Genomic DNA, 26,837 nt, shown 5'->3' on the forward strand with positions numbered 1-26,837 from the left:
TATTTTTAAGTTCGAAAGTCAGCATTACAGTCCTAAATGGTCGTCAGGCTCTTATCATCTACTGAAGTGTTCTGGAGGTTTTTACATAATTATAAGTGATAGTTTTCAATTCCATTACCAATTCTAAGAGTAGCTAATCACTCAGAAAACTAGCAACATGAGCGGTCATTTTATGCATGTAGCACAAACATACTGCACGATTACACCCAAAAGATTAGATTAAACCCGTAATCCTAATAAGCCTTCATTAGAGATACAAAACAATGTAACAAAGAAATTGACCAAAGGATTTTTATCATCATTTATTAAGAGTACTACTCCGCATCCAAGGAATAAATAAAAGAAACCAATAAAAGGAACACAAAGCCTCACATGAACATACAAAACAAAGGAATGCAGTGGAAGAACATTCAACAAAGCACATATTTATGACACCCAGAAGATTACATACAAAAAATTTGATTGTTTTGTACCAAGTATTGATCATCTGGCCATATGCATCACAATTATTATAAGGCACATACATTAACCATATATGACACTACGGATGGAATATTCATCACATTCATCACAACAAGTTGAGTTTTTTGGTCAAAATATTAAGAAATTAACAACATAAGGGCAAGATTTACACTGGATGGATTAAAACATGATTTTGGTGACAGTATTGGGCAGATGAAAGATAAAACTGTGAGATGTACGTTCTTTCGTAGTTTTAAGACACATTAAAGCTACAACCATTAGCATAGGCTTCATAATTGCTGGCTTTTCTAGACCAATTCTTTGGTGCATTATTTAATGAGCCCATCGGATGAGGAACAGAACTCTGGAGAAATCCTGGAAAATGTCTACTCTGTCAGCATTAAAGTGATATCTGTGCATGTCAACAATCAAACAAAGTGGAAAAATGAAGAAATAGATCATTTTGATGGTGATGAAAATTGATGAACAAATATAAAAAAAGGTTAGTTCATCCAAAAATGAAAATTCTGTTGTCATTTATTAACGTTCATGGTGTTCCAAACCCATAGGACCTTCATTTATCTTTGAAAGAACATACTAAAAAATAAATATTGTCCTTACATTTTAAGTCTATTCACCCAAATTCCTGAAGCATAAAATGTTCATAAAGAGATCAAGATAAATCCACATGAATTGAACAATTTAATCCAATTTATCTAAATAAAGGGACACAATCACTTTTAAAATACAGACTAGTTTCATTTTGAGTTTTTTTTCCACATATTGATCAGCTAATGATGTGTACAACATACACATGTCACAGGATCTCAATAATGCTTGATTTGTTATAACCAATAAGAATCTTCTTGCATGTCATGTGGCTGATTTGATTAGGTAAAAACAGTGACTGGGCTTATATGATTGAGCTTTGATTATCAGAGTTTGTATGTGGATAAAAGCCTAAATAAATTCTGTGGATCCTATAAAGCAGTTCTATCTTGTTGGAAGACTTGGATTAAACCACTTAGAGTCATCTAAACTGATTGTTTTATCCCATATACAAATGTTTTGGACTTTCTATGGATCTATCAGATATTGATCAACATTTTCATTTGTGTTCTGAAGATGAACAAAAGTCTTATAGGTCTTTCATGGTACTTGTTGAGTTCACACTTGTGAAAATGATACATGATACATACATATTATATGTAGTTTGTCAAGGTAAGTTGACAAACAGTTGACGTAAAGGGTAGTTCACCCAAAATTCAAAAATAATATAATTATTTAAACAAACTCATGTGGTTTTAGCCACTAGAAGCGAAATGAACAAATAAAGATTAAAAACACAAAAGAAGATATTTTGAAAAATGTTGGAAACCTGTAACCATTGACTTCCATATTTTTTCTGACACTCAAAAACAAAAACTCCTTATATAATTAAGCTGAAACAACCCAATTCTTGACTTTTTTTGGAGAGACAACCTAATGGTTTTAAATTTAATTCACTTCAATTTGTAAAAACTAAATGTAAAAACAGAACACAAATTGTGTGGAACTCAGGATTTTTACAGGGTACTATGGATATTAATGTTTACAGATTTCCAACTTCTTTTGTGTTCAAGAGAACAAATAATACTTTAAAAAAAACTACTCAAACTGCTTCAGAACAAGTCAAGGGTCAGTAAATGGCAGAATTTTTTTTACTTTTGGGTGAACTATCCCTTTAAGGGGCTAAAACAACCCTTTACGTGAGTAAATAATACTAACAGAATCTTCATTTTGGGATTAAGTAACTCTTCGCCCACTCCTGTAAACCCAAAAGCTGCTGTTTTACACCATTACTGGCCTTGTGCTGTAAACTTCACACATTTCTAATGTAGTACCTGCACATATTGACAGTGCATATCAATGAATCAATGCAATAACCAGTACATGTTATTTTTGGGGCAAGGGAAAAAAACGCCCACCATATAACGGAATTTAAATGAGAACCGAAAAACTGTATATAACACACCAAAAATGAAGGCTAGTTCTAAAACCGACCTCTGCTAAATTAAAAAAAAAAAAAAAACACTTTTTTTATTGCTTGATGGTACCAGGAAATCTCCAATAGCTGTAGCAAGTCATTTCCCAAAACAGGTGTTAAAAAATGAAGAAAAAGATATGGCTATCAAGTTTGGAGTACTAAAGCAACAATCCTTCATCTCAGTAAACACAATTCATTATCCAGCAAAGGCATCTTCAACGACTTATCTACACGTTTCTGCTAGCAGACCTAACAAAAGTTGACCATCTCAAGTAAGTAATTTCATATACGCAAGACTGATAAACACAAGAAGCTAAAATAGGACTATTATTATTAAACTATTATTACATAGAACTCTTTGACTGAGAAAACACCACATAACCGTCACATTCACAACAGGTTTAAACTGAATGCTCCAATACACTGGCCTGAAAACACAGTCGCAGGTCCAAAGAATCAGAGGCACAGTGTGTTTGTGTTGGTGTGTGTTTGTGTAATCAGTTGTTTACTCGGTTGAATACTTCAAACCTAATCTCCGTCTGCATCCATTGCTCCATTCCCTGCACGCTCAGCCTGGAAGGTGCAGACGTGCTTTTCCAGCTTGCGTTTTGGCTTATTCTCACGAAAAGGCTGGCTAATCCGGCTAAATCCCTGGTTTAGCTTACTTTAGAGCTGGTGTTTATTCTTTTTTGTGATCCTCAGGCGGATTGTCCAGGTCCAAACCAGGTTCTGCTACACAGCAGTAACAAAGCTTCTGTGTTTGCAATGAAAACGTATCTGGAAAAAAAGGAGGAAAAAAGTGAAAATCGTGCAGAATATTAGTTAAATCTGGGTGCAAGAGTAAGAAAAGACAAAACAGGTTGTTGTTGATCATTACTATTCAACATAAGGCCTGAGTGTTTTTTTTTTTATTATTAAATAACAAGCTTTTTGATATAGAAGTTCCAATTCAAACCACCAAACATTCTAAAAACAATTGGTAACAGTTTTCCATTTTGTACATAATTCATAACTAAAATAGCACAGTTGATTTGATGAGTTATGAAAACAAACTCCACGGGAAATGTTTTGTTTTATTTTTTAAAGCATCAAAACAGTAAAAGTGCAATATGGCTTTTTTTTTTTTTTTTTTTTGAAACGATTTTAAAAATGACGGAACACTACTTCACACACATTTTTATAAAACATGACAAAATATTATACAAATTAATATACAATACATTGTTTAATAATAAAAATAAATACAACTGTAATTTGATAAATCACAAACCTAATTATTCACTGTAACTACTTAACTACATAAGTAAACAGACCGGAGAAGTGTCAAACTCTTATTGTAGTGTAAGAGTTTGTAAGGTTACTGAAGGGCTGCAGCTCTGCACAGTTTAGCTTTAACCCTAATTAAACACACCTGATCAAACTAACTAATTGAGTCCTTCAGGCTGGTTTGAAACCCACAGGTAATGCCGCCACACTAGTTTGAACATGCGGAATTCTGTTGTATGGCGCTGAGGTCAGGGGCAGGATTAAACAAGTTGATTAGATATCAAAAAAGCAAGCGATTGGTCTATATTTTAAATTTCTGTTTAGAGAGTTCATGGTTTGAACTTCTATATGTCTCACGCAGTCACGTGATGCAATTTTCCAGGTCAGAGTTCACCAAGCTTAAACTATGCAATGCAGTTTCCGGTCTGTCGCATTCGCATGCATATGAATGGAAGTCTATGGGATGAAAAGTGTAGTGTGACTACACTAACTGAGTTCGACACTCCTGCACTAATTGTTTGCTAGTGATGCTTGGTTTTAAATTTCCTGACAATACTATTATTTACTGGTAGTATTTGTTATAGGGTGGCACAGTGGGTAGCGCTGTCACCTCACAGCTAGAAGGTCGCTGGTTCCAGTCTCAGCTGGGTCAGTTGCCATTTCTGTGTGGAGTTTGCATGTTCCCCCCTTGTTTCCTCCAGGTTCTCCGCATTCCCCAACAAGTCCAAAGAAATGCACTAAAGGTGAATTGGGTAAGCTAAATTGTCCGTAGTGTATGTGTGTATGTTCTGGTTGGGTTGAGCATTGGGCTATGACCCACCTTGTAAAAAATAGATGTTCCGAAACACCAACATGGTGCAGCTAAATATCAACGACCCTGGGGGTAAGCAAGTAGTTGTTGTAAGAATTTACCCAAGTTATGTATTCTCCCAATGTGTTACTTAGATGATTGTTTACTTGCTTAGTTCAAAATGTATATTATTCTAAATTAGTCTATTAAAACACATTATTAATTTACACAGTACAAGTGAATAAAACACCGCAAAGTAACACGCCACAACACACTTTTAAAAGGTATTTTTGAAGGTTAACAAAGATAAGTTATCTTAAGATATCTAAGCTTACAAAGTGATGATGAAGATAAACTCAGGTACAGATTTTGAGCTTTGTTTAATGTTCAATGAGTACTTTCAGACAACCTTTTAAGTGACAATTTATTTTAAATGTAAATAATGGATCTTGAAATTAAGTTAAATTGATTATGATGGGGTTTTCTTTCCTGTTGAATGCAAAAAAAAAAAGTAACTTGTAACCACTGACATCCATAGTAAAAAACTAAATACTATGGATATCAATGGCTAACAGTTTCCAACATTCTTAAAAGTATCTTCTTTTGTGTTAAACAGAAAAAAACAACAGGAAACACTTGAGGGTGAGTAAATGTCAGAATTTTTTGTGGGTAAACTATCCCTTTTAAAGAACATTTAACATGAACGTTAAAGCTCTGAACTCAACATGCACTATAATTAACAACATTTATTTTATTTATTTTAATAATTTCATATTTATGAGTTGGATAATGCATTCATTTTTTCTTGTAAATGCAGCACGCTTATTGACAAAGCCCACCCACACTTGCCTCTGATTGGCTGAGATTTTTTATTAATGTCTTATCTCGAGTTTGGTGTGAAAAGACAAATTGCTTACAACTGGAATCTCATCTAATAACCTCAACACCAACCATAAGTGACATCTTATATTTTCCCTGTAATGCACTCCAGATTTATTGAAGCCTACTTTAAAATCATCAGTATCAAATAAAGAAGTGAAGTTTCACAAACTAATTTCAAGAGGAGCACGTGATGATTGTGCACTGCTGGCCACTCATCCATAATCAGTAATAATCCAATCAGAATGATCCTAGCTTAATATAAATGGATCACTTTCTCCTTATTGCTTTTTAGAAGAATCCCCCCGTCCACCCCATCTCCTCCTTTTTCTTTCCTTCTAAAGGGGGAGCGATCGAGACCTACCAGATCTCGGATCCCCTGATATGCTTCTAGACCGGGTGGGAGCCCTGGGCTCAAATATCTCCGAGCTCAGGGTTCTCTCCCGGGACAGCATGCCAAACCTGCTATAAATGCCAAGCATATCTAACGCCTGTTTCACACCGCAAGCGTCAGCGGTGCGTGAGCAGAGCGTGAGCAGCGCGTGTGTTTTTGGCGTCCATGTTAACAGATTAGAGCTTTCATACCGCACGCAGCAGCAGCGCGTCAGAGCGAGGCGTGAGCATCGCCGAAGCAGCAGTGCAGCGATAGTTTCGGCGCTGGGTCTATTTTTGACGCGCTGCTCACGCTCAATTAAAGTGACAGTGCATTGAGAATGACCAAAACACATTGAATGACAGTAAAAACTAGCAATTTTACCCAATAAATGCGTTAATAATGTCAAATGGTTTATATATAGTCATTCAAATGAACTTAAAACGATTAAAAACGGCAACAAACATTTATTTAGGCCCGAACTACAAAACCAAATGTAAAACTATTTTACTATCATTTTTGCTTAAGTTGCACACTAGTGTTGTAGGAGAGGGGAATTGGAATATTTACGGGATTTGTAGTCCATAGCGAAGTGTATTGTGGGTAGTGTAGTTCGACACGCATGCTGGATGATGTGAGCTCGCTGTGTTCTGTGCAGCTGAGCAGAGGAAGAAAGTTTTAATCGGCTTTTTGTTTTATGTTCACTCGAGTTATTCCTACCGGGAGCTGTTTGCTCTGTGAATCTGACAACACGAAAATAAGTAAAAGAATGGCATGCATTGGTTACTTTTGTCCGTCTCATCATCTGCACGAGCATGAATTAACGAGCTGTTATTCTGCCGCTGGACAGCACTGAAGCGGAGAAAGTAATACTAGTTTGATCATGTATAAATATCATTATAACTATATAGTATAAATATTATTATAACTAGGTCTACAGCAACCTGATAATCAAAAAACAAATGACATGATATCACAGGCGATTGTCCTATGACTGTAGACACTTCTCAGCATACAGTACTATTTGATCTATAAAATGTGTAAAATAAACATTTGCAGGTTAAAGAAACAGCATAGGGGGGGCCTTGGTGCAGATGAAAAGTTTAAAAAGTGTATTTGTATATAGAGAGACATGGATAACTAGATATAATAGACAGAGATAGGTTGATCTGTGCAGCAGCTGCCGAAGAGCTGCTCGCTGCAGACGCAGCTGGTGTGAAAGGCAAACGCCTGCGTGCTGCTACTGCTCGACATACGCGCTGCTCACGCTCTGCTCACGCGCCGCTGACGCTTGCGGTGTGAAACAGGCGTAAGAGGGAACTCTTGAAATACTAGAGGTGAAGTTCACAGTGAAGCAATTTGCCCTACATATAGATCATTATACAGTCAGTTGGTCTCAAATTCATTAAACATTACCGCATTTATGCACAACTAAAACCCCTAGAAGGCAATAAAAAGCCTGGGTGTAGCACATATGAGAATGTGTCAATATAATAAATGCTTCCTACAGCCTGCAGCAGACATCAGAGGAGTGCAGGTGTTGCCGGAGACAAAAATACAAATAAGACAAGAGAAATGAGAGGTTTATACTGTAAGTGTGTTTGTGTGTGCTCACTTACCAAGCATCTGTCCCAAAAAGGCAGGTCTCGAGCTGGGTGGGAGATGCACACATATATAATAGACCGGTGCCCCAGAGAGAGCGACGGCGATTCCCACTAGAGAGTTGATGGTGTCACTGTAGAGTGGCACAACCACCAGAAACACACTGCACAGACAGTACACTATGGGGAAGAACAGACTCAGCTGCATGGAAACAGACACACACAAAAGACAGTCAGTTTAGCAGATCATAAACAAGGGTGATAAGAACTAATAAAACTGTCAGCTGGGTTGTAAGTGTGAGATTTATGACATTAGGTCTTATCAAGTTAAGCCTTGTATTAGCATGCATTCAAGTGCATCTCTTGTGATCACTTGTACTGGTGCTCATTTCTCTAGTATTGTGCCATGTCCTGTGTCATTCTTGCAGGTATTTTCACAAATACTTTTGAATGAATGAATGAATGCATTATGAAAGAAGCATGTGTTTGGGTACAAGCCATGCATTTTGAAAAAGAATACCTACACCCACTGGCCACTTTTTTAGGTGTACCTACTCCCTTTTGCCTTTAAAACTGCCTTAATCCTTCATGGCATAGACAATTCCATTCAACAAGGTAATGGAAATATTCCTCAGAGATTTTTTTTGGTCCACATATTGACATGATAGCATCACGCAGTTGCTGCAGATTTGTCAGCTGCACATGCATGTTGCAAATCTCTTGTTCAACCACATCCCAAAGGTGCCAGTGAACTCATTGTCATGTTCAGGAAACCAGTCTGAGATGATTCGCTTTATGACATGGCACATTATCCTACTGGAAGTAGCCATCAGATGATGGGTACACTGAGGTCATAAAGGGATGGACATGGTCAGCAACAATACTCGGCTAGGCTGTGGTGTTGACACGATTGGTCAATTGGTACTAATGGGCCCAAAGCATACCAAGAAAATATCCCCCACACATTAAACCACCAGCCTGAACCGTTGAAACAAGGCAGGATGGATCCATGCTTTCATGTTGTTGATGCCAAATTCTAAATGTACCATCCAAATGTTGCAGCAGAAATCGAGATTCATTAGACCAGGCAACATTTCTCCAATCTTCCATTGTCCAGTTTTGGTGAGCCTGTACGAATTATCGCCTCCGTTACCTGTTCTTAGCTGACCGGAGTGGCACCCGGTGTGATCTTCTGCTGCTGTAGCCCATCCGCCTCTAGTTTGGACGTGTTGTGTGTTCAGCTCTTCTGCAGACCTCAGTTGTAACGAGTGGTTGCGCAACTGTTACCTTTCTATCAGCTCAAACCAGTTTGGCAATTCTCCTCTGACTTCTGGCATTTAAACCGCTTACTGGATTTCTTCTCTCTTTTTTTTTTTTTTGGACTCTTCTCTGTAAACCCTAAAGGAGGTTGTGCATGAAAATCCCAGTGGATCAGCAGATTCTGAAATACTCAGATCAGCCCATCTGGCACCAACAACTATGCCTCATTCAAAGTCACTTAAATCACCATTCTTCCTCTTTTTAATGCTCGGTTTGAACTGCAGCAGATTGTCTTGACCATGTCTACATGCCTAAATGCATTGAGTTGCTGTTTTAAAAGGGAATATTATTCAGCTTAAAAGTGCAATTTAAGAGGCTTTACTAGGTTAACTAGGCAAGTCATGGGATGACAGTAGTTTGTTCTGTAGTCATTAAAAAAAAAAAAAAAAAAAACATATATATATATATATATTGGAAATATTGGAAAAAGAATTAAAATTCACAAGAGGGTTAAAAATGTTGTTTTTAACCGCTGTCTTTTGTGGGATACATAACAAAATCAATCTGACTGAAGGCATTTTCGACTACCATTTAAAGCTGTACTTATAGTAGGTGTACCTTTAATAGCTTACAGGTTATTATATCCTATGAAATAAGGAAGGGCTTTTAAGTAACAGAACCTGACAGTTGAGTTTCTACTTTACACAAAAATGCTACTTTGGTGCATTTTCAGCTTATTTAAAATGGAGTTGAAACAACACAATGCTTAAAGTTATTTTTGGACAACTTAATTGTTTTGTGTTTAATTTACTTAAATTTGTAAAACAATTAAGTTAACTTAATTGGTTTAAATTGTGACATGAAAAAAAAAATTTTTTTTTGCAGTTCAGAAAGGTAGTGCATTAAGTATTACAAAAAAAATCTGCCACTTTGTAGGGCACATGGTGGATGATAAAGGCCACTAAATAGTAGATATTATTGTAGCTCTCTAGCTTCTGAACCAGACTTACCTTTATAGGACGAGGCATGTCAGGTGCTTTAAAACGCAGGTAAATCTGACTCCCTATGGAAAGGCCAATGAAGAGCCAGTAGTTAAAGCTGAAGTAATTAATCAGCTGAAACACATCTCTTACACAAAGGTATATGAGCGACATGCCACCCTATAAGAGAAGAGGAGGGGGAAAAACAGATTGTAAAACATCCCATCTGTTTAGTGCAGAATCTGGATTTTCAACATAGTATAGACAAGTCAGAGCCTGTTTGCTCACATTGAACAGCAGGGCTGGGATTGGAGTGTAGCGCTTGACGTGTATCATGCAGAGAACGTTGGGTAAATGGCCCTCACGAGAGCCTACGAAGAATAACCTGGAAGCAGAAATAGTTTTTTGATGCGATCAGACATCAAGTTATTAAACAACGAGAGACTGTCAAGGGAGGATGTTCTTTTTCCTTTTTTACCTGGAGGCAGCGATGATAGATGAGTTTAAACCTCCATAACAGGAAATGGCCACCGACAGCGGGATGAGCCAGCTTGCATATCCCAGCACATAATCAGCAAACGTCTGAACACAAAAGAAAAGATGCTATTTAATTGATATTACAGCCAATAAATGGATGATTTTCTCTACTAAGTTTATCTAAATTCATTCATCTAAATCAGAGATGTACAAAATAAGACCCGCAGGCCAAAGTTGGCCCATAGTATTCTTTGATATGGCCCCCCCATTCCATCTGAGAAGAGGAGGAGAATGATGGGGAGCATTGTCGAGAGTGCCTTTAACCGTGCATTCACACAGGGCTCAAGCGTCAACACTTGATGGAGGGCATGTCTGATATTAGGTTTGACGCAGCTGTCAGTGTCGGCTAGAGCTGCACGATTCTGGCTAAAATTATTATCGTTTTTTTCTCAAACATATGGTAAATCAACAATAATAATATTATGTGTAGGTCAACTGGTTTCTATAAATAATTCTATTCTACATATACTGTAATAATTCTGATGTTGAATTATATTTGAGATATAGGCCTATGCTTAAAAACTGTCATTGACAACATTATTAGACCATTTTATTCACTGGTAAAATCAACATTATATAGGCTAAAGTAGTTATACTGACACTAAACATTTATTTTTATGCACAACTGTGTGTTCGCTATGAAAGAAAAAACATATCAAACGCTTGTCGTAATCATCACTCTAAAATGCAATATGATGATTTAAATGATGTGCACGCTTTCGGTTTCATTTTCACTGCTAAGTGCTGTTCATACTTCGCGCGCGGCTGTCAAGCGATCACTCTGTGCCACAAACTGAATATTATGTACAACTTTGTTATGTATTTGGCATTCAACTCCATTGTGTAATAAATGGGATTATATATGTAATGTAATAGAGTTTGCTATATCTTCGGCCCACAGCTCTCAGTGATGTTTGGATTTTGACCCTTCATAAGAAAAAGTTTAGGCATGCCTGATTAGAGCTGGACTGATAAACGATATATTGAATCGAGATAAAATTTATGTCAATAACAATGATAAGCTTTGAACTATTTTTACTCTATATTGATCTAAGAGCCCATCACACTGCAGAAATGTGCAACAATGGGAATCTAATAGCGTGTTGATGATAGAGACGTACCAAGAGATGTATCTGTCGAAAATATGTCATGCCATTAAATACACCCTCTAATTCTGTGGCTTCAATCATTGTAGGGAATTTTTTTTAAATCTAGAAGCATTAACAACTGATATTGAAATATATATCGTATAATTCAATATGGAAAATAATTATCTTGATTGCATTTTTGCCATATCAACCAGCCCTACCCTGATGTAAAAAAATATAATAAATCTGACATTAAATGTATACATTCTAAAAGGCATCAACATCGTAATATAAACTCAGTAAAATTTAAATTCACTTTTTCAAGGTTTAATTTATAATGTTTTACTAGTGTCTGTTTTATCAGGTCTATAACTGTTTGATGCCACATAAAATTGCATTTATTGGTGCATATTTGACAAGAAAATAATTGTGTAATAATATATCAGGAATGACAAAATAACAATACTACTACTACTACTACTACTAATAAAGACTATTTCACCCATATTATTACTTTAAAAGTTTATTATAAATACCATACATACTACTGCAAAATTTCACAGTATACAGAATATTTAAGAATGAATATGGTTATAAATAATAATAATAATAATAAATTATTCGTTTTCTTTGCAGCTTAATCCCTTTATTAATCTAAGGTTGCCACAGCGGAATGAACCGTTAACTTATCCAGCATATATTTTTTTTAAAACAACTTAAATGCTTCATTTTCAAAAACCATCAATCTTTTACAATTATAATTTTATTGGTACAATAAAAAGTACAATTGGTACAATTATTATTATTTCAGTGGAAAAATGCAGGGTGCTTTTCTTTTGACAGCCGATTTAAAAAGTGCTTCTTTTTAACAAGTTTGATGCATGTTTTTCCCCCAAAGCTTTGTAATCGACCCACATTTAAAGCACATGCAGATATGGAGTTCCTATGAAACTGCATGTAAGAGGAACAGAGGGGTTTTGAGACAGTCAAAACAGCTGATTGTGGATTGCTTGTGACCGTATTTGCAATTTAATAACTGCAGTAATAATACGAGTAGCACAATTTTACTTGCATCTTCTCCATATTTCATGCAGCTGCAGTCCTGTTCCAAATGCTTAGTATTTGCTGAACTGCTGTTAAGATTCTTACAGAAAAAACAACAATTCTTTGGAGTAATTTACAGCTGCCTCAAATCAGCAACAAAACAGTGCATCAAAAACAGTAAACATGGTTTATGGGACATTATAGCCATAAAAACTCTTTCCAAAGCAGCAAACTAGCCTAATTGCAGGCAGCAGAGCGTCTGTGGCTCTGGACTAATGTCATGGAGCATCTCTAGAGAGAGGACCTGCCTCAAGCTGCTCTGCTTAACTAGATCAGAGTAACAGGAGATGAAAACATGATCAAATCTGGAGCAAATAAACTGAACAGACGCAGACAATTAACTTGCACGAGGCATACAGGATCATGTGGTTAAAAAAAATTGAGTTTGGCTATACAGTAGCTAGAGTTATTGGGATGCGATGATAAAAGATTAGCTTCAAGCCAAGTTTTACTCACCACAGCCACGGCTTCACTCTGTAACAAAGTATTCATATCCAGCACTGCATAATAAGCCACGTTAGTTAGGATGTAGATTATTGTGACAATGGGCATGGAGATTGCTATTGACAACGGCAAATTTCTGTAAAAGAGAAAAAGAGATTTAATGTGAATACTTTATTTTGATTCAATGAAATTGTTGTATAGTCATTAGTCAATCAAGCTCAAATGATTTCTATATCTCAAGGGATTGCAAATTACCGTTTTCAAACAGGTTTGCAAACACAAATTTTATTTGTGTGTGGGCCCTGCCTCAAACATTTAAGGTCTGAAACACAACACACAAGTGTATTGCTTGTAGACACTGGTGAACAAAGTCATTTTAAAAAAAAATTTTTCCCCCACACACAAAAGTGTTCTTGTAGGTTCACATTACTAAGTTATAAGTCATTATATAAGTCATTATAAGTCATGTGGACTGTTTTGACAATGTTTTGGTTCCTTTTCTGGACTTTGACCATCCCTGGTTGTATATCAGTGGTCTTTTTATCACCGTGAACAGGTCAATGCTTGGGTGGTGTGACAGGTGGGGGGTTTAGGGTAAACGTAGATTGCTAGGCAACCATCACCCGACAAAGCATTACTGTAAATCTGATACAAGTTTTATTTATGAAAATTTTTATGAAAAAGTTTTATTTATGAAAATTTATGAAAGTTTTATTTATGAAAATCCTTGGTAGTTCACCGGTCCTTTTCCCCTTCACAAAGAAACTTTCCAAAGACAACTGATTCTTACTTATTTTGCTAGCTTGTGGGTTTAATTTGTGCGCTCAAGTGACCGAGATGTTATGTAGAGAATACGGTCATTTTTCTAAAAAAAAAAATATATATATATATAGATTTTTCAAAATAAAAGATTGTTCAGACTCGGATAAAAAAAAAAAAGAAAATAATAAACGATTTCTTGTGCGGCCCGGTACCAATTGATCCACAGATCAGTACCATACTGCGGTCTGGTGGTAGGGGACCATTACTGCATATGACAAGAGAGCCCCCGGACTTAATCTAAAACGCCTTCATTTGTTTCCTGAAGATGAATGAAGGTTCCAGGGGAATGGACTGACAAGAGGATTAGTCAATAATAGAACAAGTTTTGTTTTTGGGTTTAACTCTTTAAAAAGACATAGTTTGTTTTATTAAAAAAACAGTTACTCACAATTTACTTAACTGATTCCAAACCATCATGAGTTTTCATTGTTATTATGAAGTTGAACAAAGTAGAATCAATTTTGAAGAATGTACAGTAGGGAAAAGGTATGGAAGTCAATGACAACTGGTTAACAGCATTCTTCAAAATTATCTTCTATTGCATTTAAAAGAAGAAAGAAGCTTAAACAGGTTTAGAAGAGCTTGAGGGCAGGTAAGCTTTTTTTTTTGGTTGAACTATTCCTTTAAAACGAGCAAAGAGCTACAAAGTTTACATTTTCCAGAGCAACCCTGTGATGGTTTAATGAATTATATTTGCATCTAAGAAGTGAGTGTAGTAAACAATTCAATTATATTTGGTTCTTATTAACTTAAATGATTATTAACAGATTATTATCATATCAAGCAAAATGTCATGGATGTTTGTACCTCTCTGGGTTCTTAATCTCCTCTGTGATGAAGTTCAGGGTATCCCAGCCTGAGTAAGAGTAAAGAGCGGCATACAGAGCCAAAGACATGTTGCCTGGATCCAGTTTAGAATTCTCAAATGAATCCCTAAAGTTGTTTGTTTCTCCTGAAATGCAAATTGTTGTAAAAAACATGAGAAACAAATGGCAAATGACTTAATAAAATATAAATGTGTAGCACTACGGTTTATCAGGGTTGTATTTATTATATTTTAAAAATGCACAAATAGTAATGCTGTTAAAAATACATCTAAAATAAAAAAAAACTATTTCAAGGTATTATTAAAAAATAAATAAATAAATAAATAAATAAATATTATTATATGTATTTTATATTTAAAAATAAATATAAAATACATACGCGAGTTTGAGACCCCTGCTTTAAACTGTCATGTGCGCGCCGTGTCGCAGCACCGAGCGGCGCTTCTGGTGTGCGACCTGCTTAAGGTTTAGTATCACATTTGCTTAATTCAATATGTTGTTATAAGTAATGAACAGTATTCAGACTATTAGAAAGAGCTTTATTGCCAAGAGTAAAGTAGTTTCCAGTACAGAGAGTACAAAAAGTACAAACAAAGCACAAAGTGCAAACATAGTGCTGACACAAATAGAAAAATAAGAACATGAATAAGTATACAAGTAAACTACTGTATGTGTGTGTGTGTGTCAGTAAATACACACCTTGGGCTAGGACAACCATTCCAGCGATGATAATGACTATGAGAGCCAGGACTTTAGCTACAGTAGAGATGACCTGAAGAATGGCCCCCCATTTCACCTTCATGCAGTTCACTATAGTCAGAAGACCTGCAAAAAAAAACAAATGCAGACATGTCAAGATAGACAGTATACATTAGCTGGTCACTGTTAGCAACATACTTCAGAGTATATGACTGGATCTTTATTGTAGTGATTTAAAATGTTTCTGGCTTTGTATTTTACAATATATACCAATAAATATTGATACCAATAAATATTGGAGTTGCCATCCTGAAATATGCCCATGGAATACATCTAGGCATAGCTTTTTAACAAATAAAAGGTAAACACTGCAACTGATAGAGTCTTAAAGAACTGTAGGCATACATACAACAAACCAGAACCATATTAATGATTTCATTGTAGATCCATTCATACACTATTAATTATTAGCTTCAATCCAAACAGAATATTTTTGACAATGCATTTTTGATTTTAAAACTGCTGGTTTCAACTATTTTAAACTGCTGATTGCAACTGGATTTTCCTGACAATTTAGGTATTAGTTAAATGCTTCATAATTACAGGATAGGCTTGGGCGGTATCCAAATTTTGATACTATCAAACCACCTCCCTATTTTACCTCAGTATATGGTATTAACATTCATAAAAAAAAAAAAAAATTACGACATAAGGCTCAGAAAGCATTACCAAACTGTTGGCTTGTGCATAAAACATTCATAAACTGAATACCGTATATATGCAACCTTCAGTTCAAGGTATTTCCATCTCCTGTGGTCACCTTTTTGTAGCACAATTTGCAAATTGCCTCATCAGTATTTACCAGCTCTCCGTTCTCGTTCGGTCGAAACCCGAAATACTGCCAAACTGCAGAAGTTGTGTTCTTTTTAAAGACCAAGTCACTTGGTGCATGTCTCGCCAGCTTTCCCCACGTCTGTCTTTCTCCGCCACGCTGTCCCGTGATTACAACCCCTCATACGCATTTATAGGCATCATATAAACTACATTTAATATTTTATTTTTGTCTTCTATAAAAGTACATGTTTTTTATGATGGTTTAACGGTATTGAAACTAATATCGTTGCTATTTTTAGATCCCAAGGTATACCATATTACTGTATTAGCGCCCAAGCCTATTACAGGATAATTATCAAATTTTCTAAATTTATCAGAAGATCCTCTTCCAGTATTTTGGTTCACCAACCGGTTATCCAAGGCTATTAAAGGGTTAGTTCACTCAGAAAGTATTATTCCATATCATTCCAAACCCCTGAAGCGTTCATTTTTAAAACACAAGGACTTTTGTTTTTCTTCAGAACACACATTTGGATATTTTAGATGATATCAGAGAGCTCCTCCATGTAAGTTCAGAAAAGGTACTAAAAGCTTTGTTAAATCTGTCCATGTGACTTCAGTGGTTCAACAGTAATTATATAAATTTTAATGAAGGCGTTTGTGTGCATTTTGCTCACCTAGATCATGTGCATTTAAGGGCAATACGATGCTTGCATGTTGCACTGCTGTCTCTAATGGCAATACACTGTACTGCCTATAGTAAACGCACACCCTGACCTGAGTGAACAAAGTCTTTTTTTTAATGCACAGAATTCACTTTAAATGTTTTGACAGATTTATTTCCTTTTCTGGACTTTGAATATCTCTGAACTGTTGCTGTTGCAGTCAATGGAGGATGAGAGAGCTCCAGGATTTCATCTAAAATATCCTAATTTGTGTTATGAAGTTAAACGAAGGTCTCAGAGGATTGATAAGACATGAAAGTTAGCAAATAATAACATAATTTTCATATTGGGTGAACTAATCCTTTAAATAGGCTCTGTGAGAGTAATTTCTTAACTCAACTCCTGTTTTACTGACTGGTAATTCAAGTTCCTCCACTCACTTGATACTGCAGTGGGCTTTTCTGGCATCTAATTTCACCAACGAACTAAGCCTGACAGTAATTCACTCCTCGATAATAGACTCTGGCTCTGAGGTGTTGTTTCTACAGTACTGCAAATGCCATCCCGACTGGACATCCCAGCACTACGATACCCAGGAGATTAATTGAGGTATTTCTGTACCTGATTTAATCTCAACCCAAATGTCAACTCATTCTGAAGACGTCGCACAGAGACCAAGGACAAATAAAGTGCTATCCGTCTCAAAAGACCAGAAAATACACCCTTTAGAATTAAACTGTTATATAGGATTTGTAGATTTGTGATTCTGTTTGTCCAGTAATTCAGTGAGTGTGGACTTTGCCACAGTAATCTGACAAATACCCAAGAACTCCCTGAACTCCATCAAACTGCACATCAACATCACCATAGTCTTTATAAAGGTCTTGTGGAAGTCTTGGCAGGATTGCAAACTGAAGTCCACAGGAAAAGTATTTGGTTGACATAAATAAAACACGGCTGAATAATGCCAACCAACACTTACATGGATGGAGAGAGCAGCCTGGCAGTCGTAGTGAAACTAACAGCTGAACTAACAGAAAGCACATGCTTCAAGGTTTATTGAGACGTTACTCACTCCGTTTAGACAAAATACATGGGCAAAGTACACGTTCACAAAAAAGTGCGAGCAAGTATGCTAACCAAATAAAACCATGACATCATTTGTTCACCCTCGTGTTGAGGCTCATCTGCTAGATTGTGTAATGCTACACAGAGGTAGTTTACAAAAAAATTTTTGCAGAAAAAGTATTTTAAAATGAATAAAATGCAACGTAAACTAAAGCACACACAAATTTGCTTTTAAAAAATGAACTAATAAAAGGATTTTAATAAAATAACTTTGTGGAGAAAGCATGAACCTTGAGCATCCTGGGTTACCTAAAGATATTTAAAAGTTTTAAAGTATGCAAACTCTCCAAGGATTTAGAACAGTGTTATTTCAGTGCTATTTATTACTATTTAGAATCATTTTTATTAGATTTTATAATTATTTTATACATTTTTTTCATTAACTTTACTGTAGGTGTTAGTTTATGTGCTTTTTTGTTAAACTTTTCTTGGTTTTAGTCCATTTAGCAATAGATTAGTAGTAGCCAAGTAATGTTTTCAACAAGGCATTCTATTTTTTAATAATAAAGTAAAATAAATGCAAGTAAAGTGTCTAACATTTTAAAACTTCATTAAAAATAAAGTCATTAAAATGTCAACTGATTGACTTAAATTTTATTTTAAAAGATTAAAAATGTTAATAGTACGAGTTTTAAACATAACACGAAGTTGGGGCTGAACGTTATTGGGAAAAGATTCCATTGTAATATTTTGTTATTCTGTGATATACTAGTGGGAGGTGTGCCAAAGGCCGAGTGCCTTAAGGGCTTCACACACCGGATGCTGCGCTTAGTGCCACGACACGGCGCGCACAGGTGAAAGTATCACACACCATTTGCATGGTATTTCTAAAGAAACTTATCAGATGGCGCTCTGTGGCGCGGCAGAAATATGAACAGTGTCCTGAGTCGTGGCTGGGCATTGCGGCGGCAGTGTGCGTAGCCTGATAGAAACCCATGTTTAGAATTCTAAAATGCATGGCGCTGTGCAACGCTTCTGGTGTGCAACTGCTTTTCTGTCCCACCAGTGATGATAGATAGTCATATCACACTTTTTTAGTGTGATGTTGCGTTTATACAACAGTTTTACAGCATAATCATGTATATAAACAAGAAAACCAAACACGAGAGTCTAAAAACCTTTTTGTATTAGGAACATATCTGCTGCTGACATCAGTACAGCAGGAACTGTTGCTACTTCACCAACGTCACTTTAGAGCTAGCGTTTTATTCTCTAGCAATTACTTTGTTTAACTAATAGGTGGCAATGACCATCTTTTAAAAATATGCCACTGAATAATTAATCAAAAATGATACATCTATCAATGAAACATGACCTTTTATGAGTGAATAACTGAATCATTTATTGAAAATGAGACTAAAAATAAATATGGGTTGTACAAATTATAATGTTAGATTTCTACATTTAGTGTCATTAGCAACAGTGGTAGTAGTAAGATTGAATTTTTTACAGTACTGAATATTTTACAATTTATTTTAATTCAGCTGATTATTTCTTCATTTTATTTTTGATCAAATTAAAGGTTTTAAGTTCTGTTTGTTAAAACAAAAAGTGTCTTGCAGTACTGATTTTGTAATAAATGGAAAGCAAACGACATTTACCTTCTCCCCTTTTTGGCTGATCTGAAAAACGGACCCATCCGTGACTAAAACATCTGAACCGTGAGATTTGTGATCCGTTACACCACTAATTGCAAAAGATCACATTGCGAAATTTATGCTGAAACGATATATTGTGCAGCCTTATATAATTAGTATAATTAGTTATATAATTAGTAAATATATTTAGAATATATATTTAGTATATATAATGTATTTAAAATTTAATTCAAATACTGAAACTGCAAGGATCTAAAAAAAAAATATCCACATCAGCACCATGCCCATTGACATGAAGCACTCAATGCAGAGTAATCTTACACACACTAAACTGTGTGAACAGTAAACATAGTGAATCCCAGGGAAAGTTGCCTTTATTGTGCCACTATTTACACTGCTTAAAGTGCTGTTACATGTGTTTTTATCAAAGCAATCTCTACATGCATGAATGAGTGGAAAAGCACTTACCAATAATGAGAGCTGCAATGAGCCGTACCGCATCATATGGTGCCGGGCAAGTAGGGAAGAACGGTTTCACCAAATAATTAGCAAAGGTAAGAGCAATGACTGCCTGGCAGGCCGGTTCCACAATCATCAGTGAAGTCCACAGACGAATAAAGGCCAAGAAACCGCCAAAGGTCTCTAGAATGTAGGCATAACTGGCTCCTGACTTGCGAATGGTAGTGCCGAGCTCGGCGTAGCACAGAGCACCAAAAACAGAGAAGATTCCTCCGATTGCCCAAACAACTAGTGACAAACCATAAGATCCAGTTTTTTCAAGGACACCAATCGGGGAAACGAAAATGCCCGAACCAATCATGTTTCCAACAATGAGACAAACGCCATGCAGTAGCGAGATCTCTTGCTTGAGACGCATGGAGCTGGTGGAGCCGCTGTCCCCCATGATGAACTTGAATGGACTTTACTCTCCAAAAATTAAGAATCAGGATTGTGATGGAGGAACATTAACCACCTGAGGGTCACTTCACATCAAGTATGGAGTTTCAGCTTGGTCTCATGTTGTTTTTCTTTCCACGTCCAATCTAAAAGAGGTAAAAAAAAGTCATGGATTGTTAATAAATACAGGTACTGTAGGGTTTTGCTGACAACACAAAAACCTTTTGCCTCAATCATCAATGTTAACAAGCCCTCTTGGAGAACAAGTTTTTTTAATTGAGCCGCACACCTGATGCCCAGAATGTCACAGAGCAACTGTAGTGAGATCAGTAGGGAACCATGATAAAAAACTAGGCAACACTTGTTGGGTGTGGTCATCAACAACTGCTTTTGGAGATAAAACACAGGGACTGGTGTCACTTTTTTGACACTAAATCTACATTGGTTTATGTACATCTAAAATGGCATGGTTATGTTATATACCAGATACCCTATATCCCATGTAATTGGTATACACCAGAAATGAAAGAATTAGCTCATAAAAATTATGACTGAGATATTTTTTCCCCAAGACATTTATATAATGCATTCTAAAGGTGTGTTCCCACTTGTAGTTTTGGCCAATAAATAAATAAATTAATTAAAAAATTAATTAATTAAAAATAATACATTTTGTCCTCATACACTTTCAGATCACACCTTAAAAGTCACCAAAAATCTGCATTTGGTTTTGCTTGTCTGGTGCTCATCAGAGTTTGCATAGCAACACTTACAATTATTCAAATTAACCCAAAAAAAAACAAAGCAATTGCAGCTGAGTTGGTTTCAATCAATCCAAATGTTCACACCCTGAAAGTTGACTTACTTGACCAGTTCAAGACCTCATAGCCACTTTGAAATAAAAATGATCATGTAATGAGTGATAGAAAAGTGACAAACACACCTTGATTCTTTTCAAGCTCTGCTGTATAACTTGACCAAATTTACATGAATAAGGAAAATCCATTTCGTTGCTACTGGGTTGCTTTTGTGTTTTTTTTTCATATCGTCACCTTGGAATTATAAGGTTGTATCTGCATTCTGAATGATTTTGAGATATTAAGCTTAAAAGTTTTTGCATTCTATAGCAAACAGTATGTGTGTAACATTTGTTTTTTGTGTGTGTGTGTGTGTGTGTTTTTTTTTAATAAAAAAAGTCCTAAAATGTAAACAACTTATTAAAAAAAAACATCCCATAATGTAAATAAGTTGTCATTTATTAAAATATGTCAATAACTCAATTTTGACAAAAAAGCTAGATAAAACCTTATAATTTTAAAGGTGATGATCTACTGGATAGGTAAGTTTAAAAATTAGGTTTTTGTTTTAGAAGCTTATTAAACATATGCCATTTAAGTTTTTAACTTAAAAACAAAGTCTAAACCTTCAGTTTTTGTTCCAACAGTCTGTGTCTTGCCACATCTGAATATGGCCACATTATGACCATGTAAACAGCAAAATGTTAACTGCATCCAACCATTATTTTCTCCACCTAAACAACATGATGTTTAGAAGGGGCTATTGAAATAAGTTTTAAAGTGTGAAGCCATTTTTAACTATAAAAATACATTTCATTGCATACGCCTAACTTATTGCACAAATGTAAGTCACTGACAAATAAATAAATATCATTTAATAATAATAATAATAGATAAGAAATTCTAAGAATTGAGCAAAATAAACTGCAATTTATTATGCAGCATCTTCAACGAATGCTATTCTGCATTCATACAGGAATACTACAACCTGTGTGGTGCATTTACACCATGATTTACACCTCAAAATACACAACTACTGAAACTCAGACAAACAGACATTTATGGAGCTTAAAAAACCCGGAAGACAATGTAACTTATTGTTACTTGAAAAAAAAAACATAAAAACAACAACAAAAACTGAACACTTAAACCTAATTCTTTTCTATTGCTTTACTTTTCATATATATTTTACATTTTAAACTTCCGCGCGCGATCATACATTGTGCAATAATGTTACATTCCCGGGTTTAAATGCTCGATTCGCGCCAACACAAAAACCCTTGCTTCAGTGTATGTGAACAAACAAACAAAAGAGCGAACATTACAAAATAATCTTTATTTACTACTCCTCAAACCGCGTTAAGTCGATAAAACTCTTTTCTTTGTCAACGAAGGATACAAGTTATATCCGTCTCCAACGTTGTTTACCGCAAGAGGAAGTTACCCACACGTTATTCAGGTTAAGTCTCACACTGCTAACTACTCTCACCATCTCCCAAAAAACATACAATTTCAACCTTATTCAATTTCTCTTGGCTTCAGAACTAAGACTAAGCTCGCCGCAATAGGATAAAAGAGAAGAAAACATCTGACTCCATCCACAGCTGTTAGCTAGTTGGAGAACTAGCCGTCTCACAAACTGCTCTGCTGCCGTTCTCTCGCATCGCTAACATTACCATCAACTGATGCGGATGGAGCAGGAGATAGAAAGATCAAGTTTAGCTCATCTAATCATCAGATCTCACCTGTTCTCAGTGAAGAGAGATGGCCATGTGCGCGCATCAGCGGACGTGGAGATGTGGAAGAGGAGGAGACTCGTGACATCCTCCTACAAGTAGTACTACAAAGCCTTCCCCTTACATTAGGCCATCCTCCTCCTCCAGCTTCATCCACGAATGGTGCTGCTGGTGACCACCAGCAAGTGGAAAGTTTCTGTTTGGTGAGGTAACGATAGAAGTGATTGCACGTCAGTGTGTGTGTGGGGGCAAATATTAATCAATGAATGATAAGTGTGAGAAAACATCATGCCTAATTTTACAACATACATATATGTTTAAATATGAGTTTTTTAAGATCTGTTTATTCATTTATTCGTGCATAACTGTTCACAGAGTTGTTTTAAACATGTTCAACGCAGGGGCATGGCCAGGGTCGAAAGGGACCCTGTGGACCTCTCCCACCACATCCAAAAAAGGTTCTCTAATTCACCCTGCTAAAATACCCCCATTTTCAAAAGGTGATCTACTCTAATCTTAATAATAGGATTATAAATGGTTTAATAGTAAACAAAGGGTTTGTTTTTAAATCTGAAAATATGATTTATTTTGTTGTGTAAGTTGTAATCCAATGTGATACAAAGCTACAAACATGTTCATTTGGACAGAGTGATTAACTAAAGTGTAGTTTTGTCAAGATACTGGAATTTCTAAATTCAATACCTTGCAAAATATTCATATTCATTCATTAATTCATTTTCTTGTTGGGTTAGTCCATTATTAATCCGGGGTCACCACAGCGAAATGAACCGCCAACTTATCCAGCAAGTTTTTACGCAGCGGATGCCCTTCCAGCCGCAACCCATCTTTGGGAAAATATTCATATTTAATAGGTTATCATTTTTAATATAATAACATTGTATCAAAAATAGTACAATAAATAAATAAAGATCTATATGCTAAAAATAATTTTACTTTAAATGTCTTTAGAGGGGGGCAAGGCAGTGGCGCAGTAGGTAGTGCTGTTGCCTCACAGCAAGAAGGTCGCTGGGTCGCTGGGTCGCTGGTTCAAACCTCGGCTCAGTTGGTGTTTCTGTGTGGAGTTTGCATGTTCTCCCTGCGTTCGCGTGGGTTTCCTCCGGGTGCTCCGGTTTCCCCCACAGTCCAAAGACGTGGAACAGGTGAATTGGGTAGACTAAATTGTCCGTAGTGTATGAGTGTGTGTGTGGATATTTCCCAGAGATGGGTTGCGGCTGGAAGGGCATCCGCTGTGTAAAAACTTGCTGGAAAAGTTGGCGGTTCATTCCGCTGTGGCGACCCCGGATTAATAAAAGGGACTAAGCCGACAAGAAAATGAATGAATGAATGAGTGTCTTTAGAGGGAGAATTTTTTTTAGTTTTCCTCAAAATAGGCTGATGTGGGCATTGTAGCACTTTAAATGCGTGTAATGCCTGTTTCATTCATACTTGAGCAGAAATTCCATATATGCCTCACAAAAGTAGTAGAACATTACAGGATAAGGATAAAGGAATCCAGCTATTGCTGTAGTTGAATAAATGAAAATAAGATCTCAATAAACATAAAAAGGCTTTTACTGATCATCTACATGACTGGTACAAAAAAAGGTTCAAATGTGTTCTTCCCACCATAGTTATTTTCATAAGAATAAAGTCGAGTTATAATTCGGTGCTAACTGACATAGCATGTAATATTAGAAGCTATAAAATAATATCTAGATGCATTAACTCACTGTGATTTAACTTTTACAGAAGATGTGCCTGGCTATATCATATCTAGATAAATACGATATCTGTATGATATGTAGAAAGCTGGAACAATTTACGTTTTTCTGACTAATTCGCATCTATTTACACTGATATGATGCACATTTGATCGATTAGTTATTTTATTTCACCAAAACTACACACATTTTATACTGTGAAAACAAATATTAAGCTTCATCAGTAGTTAGAACTATTCCGTTTCGCAAAACAGCTGTATTATTACTCCCCCTACACACTGATTTTTAGTTATCTAAAGTTATGTAAATTACATTTGCCATAAAGCGCATTTGCCTGCAGTGTGAATGTAGTCATATAGTTGCAAAATCTCAGTCAACCTGGACTGGTCAGTTTAGGACCCAATGTTAGTCAATAAATTTTCAGAAAATGTCTCTCTTCTCCTCTTTTTACTGGATTTATTGGCATGGGTGTGAGTAAATGTTAACATTTGTTTCATTCTATAAAAGTATGATAAAACTTTATATAAAAAAGTAATTTAAAGTATTTTTTTTCTTAAAGACAGGTGTTCAGAGTAACATTTAAATTGTTGTTATTGATAGTGTGGTTTTCCCCGGGGTGCACTGGTTTCCCCCACAAATGCAAAGGCATGCGCTATAGGTGAATTGGGTAAGCTAAATTGTCCGTAGTGTATGAGTGTGTATGGATGTTTCCCAGTTGCAGTTGCAGCTGAAAGGGCATCCGCTGCGTAAAACATCTGCTGGAAAAGTTGACGGTTCATTCTGCTGTGGCGACCCCTTATTAAAGGTACTAAGCTGAAAAGAAAATGAATGAATGAATGAATGAATGAATGAATGAATGAATGAATGAATGAATTAATTAATGAAAGTGTAGTGGCATGGTGGCTTATTTGCATGGTGGCCTCACAGCAAAAAGGCCGCTAGTTCGAGTCCCGGCTGGGCCAGGTGACAATTCTGTGTGGAATTTGCATGTTCTCCTTGTGTTTTCATGGGTTAATTTCCCAGGTGCTCCAGTTTCCTCCGCAGACGTGGTATAATTATATGTGGTCACACTCTAACAAATGCTGGGTCATTTAAAATATGGACCAACCCAAACATTGGGTTAAAATTGGCCCTATCAATATAATTTAAAAAAATTAACATAGCAATAGGCATCAAGGTGGCGCAGTGTGTAGCATAATTGCCTCACAGCAAAAAGATCACTGGTTTAAGCCTTGACAGGGTCAATTGTCATTTCTGTGTAAAGCTTGCATGTTCTCCTTGTGTTGGCATGGGCTTCCTCCAGTGCTCCGATTTCCACCACAGTCAAAACACATGCGCTATAGGTGAATTGGGTGAGCTAAATTCTCCGTTGTAAATGAATGTGTATGGATGTTTCCCAGTGAAGTGTTGCTGCTGGAAGGGCATCTGCTGTGTAAAAACATATGCTGGATAAGATGGTGGTTCATTCCGCTGTGGCGACCCCAGATTCATAAAGAGACTAAGCTGAAAAGAAAATGAATAAATTAACCCAGCAGTTGGTTTATTCCATATTACACCCAAAATTGGGTTGTATTAGCCAAGCATTTTGTAGAGTGCACAGTCATGCCACAGACATGGGTATAGGCACAGCAAGAAGGTTGCTGGTTTATGTCCTGACTAGGCCAGTTGTCATTTCTGTGCAGAGTTTGCATGTTCTCCCTGTTTTGTTTCCTCCGGTTGCTCCGGTTTCCCCCACACTAAGACTGCTACTGTTAGTGTAAGCTAAATAAATGACATAAACGTTCTGTAAAAATTGTCACACTGAAATTAGCATGTGGTTGAGGTCATTTTATCATAAAAAGACGTTGCAACTCGAACCAGCAACCTTCTTGCTTTCAGGCAACAGTGCTAACCACTAATCCATCGTGCCGCCCCTGTTCTGTATTTACATGGTTATAATTTCTTTTAAATTCACAGCTAATTTACTAATCTAATTTGTGCTTCTGCTCACTCAGCTGCCCGTTAAGTCAAATCATTTATATTCAGCTCAAGTAGAAATGAGGTGCTGTCAAGTGTAAAGTTTAGTCTGAACTTTTTCAGAACTAGCAGCTGGTTTGGCAAAAGATTTATTTATTCAAAGCTGTTGCCTTATTTGCCTTGTGAATTCAGTGCCCGTTGCCTGCATGCTGGAAACATAACAGAGCCCCCGATTCTTGTTTAGTTAATGAGAAACCACAAACTTTAATGAAACTATTTCTCACATTCGCAAGATTACTCTCACTGCTCTTGAAACTAAACTCCCCAGTGGTTAAATCTGAAAACTA

At 36.2% G+C, this 26,837-nt stretch overlaps 1 protein-coding gene across 6 annotated transcripts; it reads right to left on the bottom strand.

The window, feature by feature from the left end:
* Positions 1-277: 277 nt before the first annotated feature.
* si:dkeyp-120h9.1 lies at positions 278-22,884 on the bottom strand. 6 transcript variants are annotated; one of them, NM_001100022.2, is made up of 10 exons: positions 22,823-22,884; positions 19,852-20,426; positions 15,159-15,284; positions 14,440-14,584; positions 12,823-12,946; positions 10,116-10,219; positions 9,926-10,022; positions 9,668-9,817; positions 7,416-7,599; positions 278-3,265 (listed from the first exon to the last, which is right to left on the bottom strand). In NM_001100022.2, exons 2-10 carry the CDS (start codon positions 20,285-20,287, stop codon positions 3,168-3,170), a joined length of 1,464 nt encoding a protein of 487 aa, NP_001093492.1. In that variant the 5' UTR covers positions 20,288-20,426; positions 22,823-22,884; the 3' UTR covers positions 278-3,167. The 6 variants fall into 6 exon arrangements, 3 of the variants coding, with proteins under 3 accessions (NP_001093492.1, NP_001430850.1, XP_087150863.1); NM_001443921.1 differs by lacking the exon at positions 22,823-22,884 and adding an exon at positions 22,754-22,820; XM_087294737.1 differs by lacking the exon at positions 22,823-22,884 and adding an exon at positions 20,570-20,599.
* Between the last annotated feature and the right edge of the window lie 3,953 nt (positions 22,885-26,837).

Source organism: Danio rerio, chromosome 19 (genome assembly GCF_052040795.2).
Source record: "Danio rerio strain M-AB ecotype USA chromosome 19, GRCz13ab, whole genome shotgun sequence".
Lineage (NCBI taxonomy): Eukaryota > Metazoa > Chordata > Actinopteri > Cypriniformes > Danionidae > Danio > Danio rerio.